The sequence below is a fragment of the Bufo bufo genome, chromosome 3, assembly GCF_905171765.1.
Source record: "Bufo bufo chromosome 3, aBufBuf1.1, whole genome shotgun sequence".
Classification (NCBI taxonomy): domain Eukaryota; kingdom Metazoa; phylum Chordata; class Amphibia; order Anura; family Bufonidae; genus Bufo; species Bufo bufo.
This window is the reverse complement of record NC_053391.1, coordinates 34,915,590-34,922,649: the sequence shown is the minus strand read 5'-3', so window position 1 is coordinate 34,922,649 and position 7,060 is coordinate 34,915,590. Positions and strand designations below refer to the sequence as shown.

The window sequence follows — 7,060 nt, the reverse complement described above, 5'->3', positions numbered from 1 at the left end:
CAGTAGCCCCAGCTTCTATGACCTCCCCCCGCCACGACTGCTGCGACAAACGCAACACTTAAAGACACACTCCGTCCACCACCCCTTGTCCATTTTTTTTTTTTTTTTTTTAATACATTTATTTATTTATAAAATACACATTTTTTTTTTTTTTTTTTTTTTATATATGCATCCCCTCTATAATATACCGTTGCCGCCCTGAAACATCCAAGTACACACTACGGGAGGGAGGGAGGGAGATGCTGGCTCTCTGCTCCTAAAATGGCGGGCGCTGACCTGCCTCACCACTACTTCAGCCTGCCGCTCCCCGCCCCTTTCTAGCTCCTCCCCCCTTTTCCTGCACTCATCCACTTAACCCTTACCTTCCCTGACCCTTGCTCACAAAACCCCTCATGCCGGCCTCCCCTGAAGCGTGCCGCTTCGTCCGGCCTCACTTGAGTAGGGTTATTGGCTACGCTCGGGTCCACTACCCCATCATTTAGCTAACTAACCTTCCCCATTTCCTCTCCCAATAACCACACACAGCCACTGTTTGGATTAAATCGGCCACAGCAGCCGTCTTTTATTAAATAATATAAATAACATGAATAAACATAACACTTGATATAACAATGACATATATATATAAATATATACATGTCTAACTGACGAGGGGGGTCCTAGAAGCCGCCTAACTGCACCTTAAACGACCACAAACCACCACGGCAATTCCATCTTGCCCCCAGCCGCGTACCACAAGCTCGGGGACACCAACTGACGGACGCCATACCAAGCCAACCAGGTGCCCCAACTCTGAGAGTCCAGCCCCACCATTGAGGCCCTCTCATTCACCGTTACCATCCAGTAGCCCCAGCTTCTATGACCTCCCCCCGCCAACAACGCGCAGCTTGACAGCCCTTAAGCTCGCGCGTTCCGCCACACCCGGAGGGCTGTTTCAATACCTCCCTGCAAGTCCAGTGACCACAAATCAATGCCCACCGCATTGAGGTGGACTCCATCCTGTCTCCAAAAGCCTCCTGTTCCTGCTTCCAACTCGGGGTGCCTCACCACCACCGCCCCATGTTTGGCACAGAACCGGCCAATCACCCTGTTCAGCTTAATCCTAGCCTTATTCAGCCTTTCAACCGTTCTCGCCTCCCTCCAGACCTTCCTGGGGACAATGTCCGACCACACAGTGACAACTGACGGGAAGAGGGACCACAAACGCAAAAAATCAAAACGTATATCCCTGATCAACTCTCTGCAAGGTCGGACCCCTAGGTCATTTCCCCCAACATGCAACACCAAGATATCTGGGACTCTATCTAACCTGGCTTGCCGATGAACCTCCTGCAAAACATTACCCCACACCATACCTCTGCGTCCGATCCATCTTACTATGGCTGTCCCCCGATCAAACCCCAGCTGCCGCCCATTCTGCCGAACATCCGCTCGTAATGCCCCCCAGAACACGAACGAATGGCCCAGGATCCAAACTAATAACGGGGCATCACCTGAAAAAAGAACGAGACAAACATGGTTAGACACAGCCTTAAACTGCCCCTAAACGCACATACAGCCGAAAACGCTCCGACTCCCACCTCCCAATACGCTTAATCACTTCATCTCGCACCCCCAAGCGAGCAGCCTCCGTGGCAGCACCTATCCTGAAGGAATGACCCGTAAACTTGCCAGAGTCCATTCCTAGATTACGCAAACATTTCTTGAATACCGCTATAAATTGAAATCGTGATAAAAAGGAGCCATCCTCGTGTCTGAGAATCGGTCCTGCCGCGACCCCTGCCCTTCCTTGAAAATCCCGCAAACACCGTACTGGACACAATAGACATCCCGGCACCTCAAACAATGAGACTAAATGACCCCTCCCCTCCTGATCCGTCTTTGAAAATCTCAGATAAATCAGCACCCTGTCGTCATATAACGTTACATCCTCACTCCTCAGACCCCCTTCCCGCTGCACACTTGCACACACTAACTCCCCTAAACGAAAGGCTCCGAAAAAAGCCAGAGCAAAGGCTAGTCTAAATAAGCTCACCTCCCAAGCCGAGCGACACACTCCAGCTACCTGCTCCCCTAACTGTAACAATAACGAAAAGGACACCGGTAGGCGGGAATCTTTGACACGCTGAAACCTTCTATAACCCTTCAAAATTTGTCGGACCAAAAAGGACTTAGTAATGTCCGGGGAATTCCGCAACTTGAATCCGAAAGCCAAGCCCGCCATGCAACCATTGATCTTGGCAACCGACCAACCTTGATCCTTCACGTGGCCAATGAACAGTAACAACGGAATTTCCCCGTCCAGTACCTCGACCCCTAGGTCATTACACCACTGCTGCCACCTACTCCAAGCCCTATCGTACATCCTCCACGTGCCTTCACTCAATGATGCCTGCAACAGACAAGCTACGGTACCTCCAGGATCTCCCACAACGACTCTGGACACACCAATCCGACCTGACTCGCCTCCGGGGCCAGCTGGCGAAACCGCTCCCACTGAAAACGAGAAAGTGCGTCAGCTATACAGTTAGAGGAACCAGGCACATGCACCGCAAACACCCAAGCATTAAGGGACAAACACCGGAGAACCAACTGCTGCAATAGGCAAATAACTGGGGGGGAAGAAGCCGTTACCCTGTTGATGGCTTGCACAACTCCCAAGTTGTCACAATGGAAACGAACCTTCTTGTGCCGAAACTTCTCCCCCCAGAGCGTGACTGCCAACACAATGGGGAAGAGTTCCAACAATGCCACGTTTTTTACCCACCCTTTTCGTACCCAGGACTCAGGCCACCGACCCGCACACCACTGCCCTTCACAGTACGCCCCAAAACCCGCTCCACCCGCAGCATCCGTAAACAATTCGAAATCAAACGCATCAACCACCCCCCCCATAACTAATGCTCTGCCATTAAACTGTTTTAAAAAGGAATCCCAAACTTTCAAATCCCCTTTCAACTCCCTGCCTAGTCTAATAAAATGGTGGGGAGACACCACCCCTCCTGTCGCCGAAGCCAACCTCCTACTAAAAATGCGGCCCATAGGTAGGATTCTGCATGCAAAATTTAATTTGCCCAACAAAGACTGCAGGTCCCGCAGACGAATCTTTTTTGCTGTCAATGCCGCCGCCACCTCTGTTCTTAAATCTGACACTTTGTCTACTGGTAGCCTACACTCCATCCGCTGTGTATCTATGACAATACCCAAAAAACTTAGCTCAGTAGCCGGCCCCACCGTTTTGTCCACCGCTAACGGGACTCCAAAACACTCAAAAACAGACTGTAATGTGGATAACAACAACGAACAAACCCTGGATCCCCCCGGCCCCAAACACAGGAAATCATCCAAATAATGAATGACAGAGTGACAACCTGATTCCTGAACCACCACCCACTCCAGAAAAGAACTGAAACGCTCAAAATATGCACACGATATTGAACAGCCCATTGGCAAACACCTATCCACAAAATAAGCGCCATTCCAAAAACAACCCAGTAAATACAAACTATCCGGGTGAACTGGCAACAACCGAAATGCCGCTTCAATGTCACATTTTGCCAACAGGGTACCCGGACCCAGCTTCCTTACCCACTCCACAGCCGCATCAAAGGAGGCATAAACCACAGAACAAAGTTCCGGGTCAATGCCCTCATTGACCGACGCACCCTTAGGGAATGATAAATGGTGGATGAGCCTAAATTTATTAGGCTCCTTCTTAGGGATCAAACCCAAAGGGGAAACTCGCAAGTTACTGATGGGTGATGTAACAAACGGACCATCCATCCTCCCTAGGGAAACCTCTTTAGCTAACTTTCCTGTCACTATGTCCGGGAACTGCAATGCCGAGCGCAAATTCTTCCGCTTCTCTAAGACTGGTAACGGGTGTGAAGGTATATGAAAACCGAACTTAAACCCTGAATACAAAAATTCAGCTAACTCCTGGTTCGGATATCTATTTAGATGCCCCACCATCCTTTCCACTCGCACTGGGGTCTGCCCCTTTTGCAAAACTATCCCCCCCCCTTTGTCTACCCCCTCTAAAACATCTGCTAGCCCCATGGCCCCCGCCACACACGGAACATTCATGCCTAAATTTGCATTTTTGGCCGAATTTGCAACTTCCCTCATTGAAAAGGAAGCAGTATCCTCTTCCAACTGGGGGCGTCCCTGTACCTTGCTGTACCCCAACCCCTGACTCACTCCGAAAGGACTGACCACTCCTACCTGGCGCTGTCACCCTCATCCATAACGCAATGTCCTTATGGTCCCATCTCATATTAGGACGGACCGCTTTCCTCTGACGAAACTGCTCGTCATACCGTAACCACCCGGAACCCCCATACACTCTATAGGCTTCCCCAATAGCATCCAGATAGCAAAATAAAGGGGAACAGCATTCCGGACTCTTCTCCCCAATCACACTTGCCAAAATAGCAAAGGCCTGTAGCCAATTACTAAATGACCTAGGGATAAGGCGATAGCGACGCTTATCATCATCCTCCTTTCTTACTCCATCCTTTTTTACCACATCAAGGTTGAACCGCTCCAACGGAAGCAGTGAAAAAATTTCTATATACTCTCCCTTCCAAATTTTCTCACGCACCTCCGTTTTCAAATGCGCTCCCAGGGGACCCTCAAAGCAAACATACACCTCCCCTTTTGCGGCGTCATCTAATCTGGGCCTATCCTCCTCACCTCCCGCCTGCGTCTGCACTGACACTGATTCGGCTACACCCGTGCTATTGGCCACTGCTACATTACTATTGTTAGCGGTCGCCGGTACATTGCTATTTTCTGCCCCCAACCCCCACGCTGCTAAGGGGGTAGCCCCCGTTGCCCCCCTATCCTGACTAACCCCAGCTAAACCACACAGCAAGCGCCCCAAACCACCGATAATAGCACTATTGCTCCCCCCCGCCCCAGGCGCCACATTAAATATAGATAACAGTGTTCCCAGTGATGTCTCACCTAGCTGCCCGGGTGCTGTGAACCCGGCAGCCGCAGGTCCTGATTCCTGACGGACGACTCCTGGATCCACGACGTTCCTTTGATGGGTACTTGCGCTGTTCGCCGGCAGCACCCCAGCCGGATCACTGCTGGGTGCGTTAGGGATGGCTCCGGGACGCCCTCTGTCCTCAACGGTGTCAGGACCAGTAGCGAACTGTCCGCCCTCAGGAAATGGCCTGCGCAACTCCCTGTCCTCCATATAAGCATCTGCACGCCTGTCTTCATGCCCAAAAGGCCTGCTCTGGGGCGGGGAGCCGTCCAGAACAGCCTCGTCCTCCTCCTCTGTAAGAAGCGCATCATGGCAAGGCCTGCGCCCGTCCCTGGCACCTACAGGCGCAGCCTCGTGTGCCACTGAAAGGGGCTCATCCTGTAAGGGCCTGCGCCGGGCCGCCCTGGCCGACCGCGCAGCCCCGCTGCTGCCTCTGCTGCCACTACCTCTCCCACGCTGAGCAGGCCTCCGACTCCTGGGGACAGGAGGGGATCCTGCAGAACCAGGTCCTGACTCCCCTGTTGCTGGCGCGATGGGCTGAGGGGAAGGCCCCACAGCCTCTGGAGGGTCCCGCCGGACATATGGATTCCTCCCACGCCGGGAGGCCGCAGTAGCCTTAGAATGCTCCCGGCGTGGAGGGTCCCTTGTGGGGCTCCTGACACGGCGCCGGACCCGGGGGGGTAAATCAGGGCTCAGGCGCGCCGGCGGCCGTACCCGCCGCGGCCGTGTAGCTGCTGGAGTAGGGCTAGACGTACCCACCTCCGCCCCCCCTAGCAATGCGGTCACCTGCTGCTCCAGCCAGTCGCTGCCCCTGGTGTCCGCCGCTTCCCTCAAGCGCCGCAGCATCACCTCCACTGCTTCTGCCATTGCTGAATCCGATGCTGCAGTTCAGAAGATGTTGGCTCTCTGCCAGATGCTGGCTCTCTGCTCCTAAAATGGCGGGCGCTGACCTGCCTCACCACTACTTCAGCCTGCCGCTCCCCGCCCCTTTCTAGCTCCTCCCCCCTTTTCCTGCACTCATCCACTTAACCCTTACCTTCCCTGACCCTTGCTCACAAAACCCCTCATGCCGGCCTCCCCTGAAGCGTGCCGCTTCGTCCGGCCTCACTTGACCGTTGCCACCTGCTCTCAGTGAACTGCCCGCCTGTGCTGTGTATGGCGGCCTGTGTCCTGCGGATGATGGGAGATCAATGATGTTTCATTGTGGGAGGGGGGGGACTGATCTTGTCCAAAACAAATCTCCCTAAATGGGTATTCCAGTAATCACTTGCCAAAATTGTGAGGATCTAACGATCACTGATCTACCTGCCCCACAGGACCTGAAACGCAACCCAATAACCCCTGAAATGGAGCGCTGTTGTGTAGAAAATGGATTGTGGCCCCGTAGTGATCACTGGGGGTCCTAACGGTCAGACCCCATACTGATGAGCATCCCTTTAATTGATAGAGATTTGATAGGTTTGGGTTCCGCTCCAGAACAGCGCCCCCTGTCCAACCATTCTGGAAGGTATTTTTTTTTTTCTGAAGGATCCACTTGTAATGACCATTTAGGGTCCATTCACACGTCCGTGTGTGTTTTGCAGATCCACGGATCCGTGGATCCGCAAAACACAGACATCGGCGATGTGCGTTTCGCATTTTGCAGACCGCACATCGCCGGCACTTAATAGAAAATGCCTATTCTACATGTTCTATTTTTTTCGGGATCGGAATTTGCGGACCCGGAAGTGCGGATCCGCAATTCCGTATCCGTGCTGTCCCATAGAAATGAATGGGTCTGCATTTCCGTTCCGCAAAATGCGGAACGAAATTGCGGACGTGTGAATGGACCCTTACAGGGATCACACCAAAAGACAAAGGTCTGCACCTACCTGTATTTTAGGCGTAAAAATGCTGTTTTAGACAGTCTTATTTTTTTGTCTCATTTACTACTGAAAATACGCCTTTTGGAGGTATTTGCACCTCCTTCACCTGCTTTGATTTTTTAGACTAAGGGCTCATCCACACAAACGTATTTTCTTTCCGTTTTTTTTGTGGACCGTATGCGGAACCATTCACTTCAAA

General features: G+C 52.3%; 1 protein-coding gene across 4 annotated transcripts; it reads right to left on the bottom strand.

The window, feature by feature from the left end:
* Positions 1–767: 767 nt before the first annotated feature.
* Positions 768–5,950, bottom strand: LOC120994468 (translation initiation factor IF-2-like). 4 transcript variants are annotated; one of them, XM_040423071.1, is made up of 3 exons: positions 4,969–5,949; positions 2,416–2,496; positions 768–1,493 (listed from the first exon to the last, which is right to left on the bottom strand). In XM_040423071.1, exons 1-3 carry the CDS (start codon positions 5,861–5,863, stop codon positions 898–900), a joined length of 1,572 nt encoding a protein of 523 aa, XP_040279005.1. In that variant the 5' UTR covers positions 5,864–5,949; the 3' UTR covers positions 768–897. The 4 variants fall into 4 exon arrangements, with proteins under 4 accessions (XP_040279005.1, XP_040279006.1, XP_040279004.1 ...); XM_040423072.1 differs by lacking the exon at positions 2,416–2,496 and having other exon boundaries at positions 4,969–5,950; XM_040423070.1 differs by lacking the exon at positions 4,969–5,949 and having other exon boundaries at positions 1,097–1,493; positions 2,416–4,542.
* Between the last annotated feature and the right edge of the window lie 1,110 nt (positions 5,951–7,060).

Bases quoted from the DNA above. Each gene is read 5' to 3' on its own strand.
- LOC120994468 (XM_040423069.1), bottom strand. From the start codon at position 5,863: ATGGCAGAAGCAGTGGAGGTGATGCTGCGGCGCTTGAGGGAAGCGGCG. The intron at 2,497-4,968 runs GTGAGACATCAC...TCTCGTTTTCAG, and splicing joins CACAGCACCCGGGCAGCTAG to TGGGAGCGGTTTCGCCAGCT.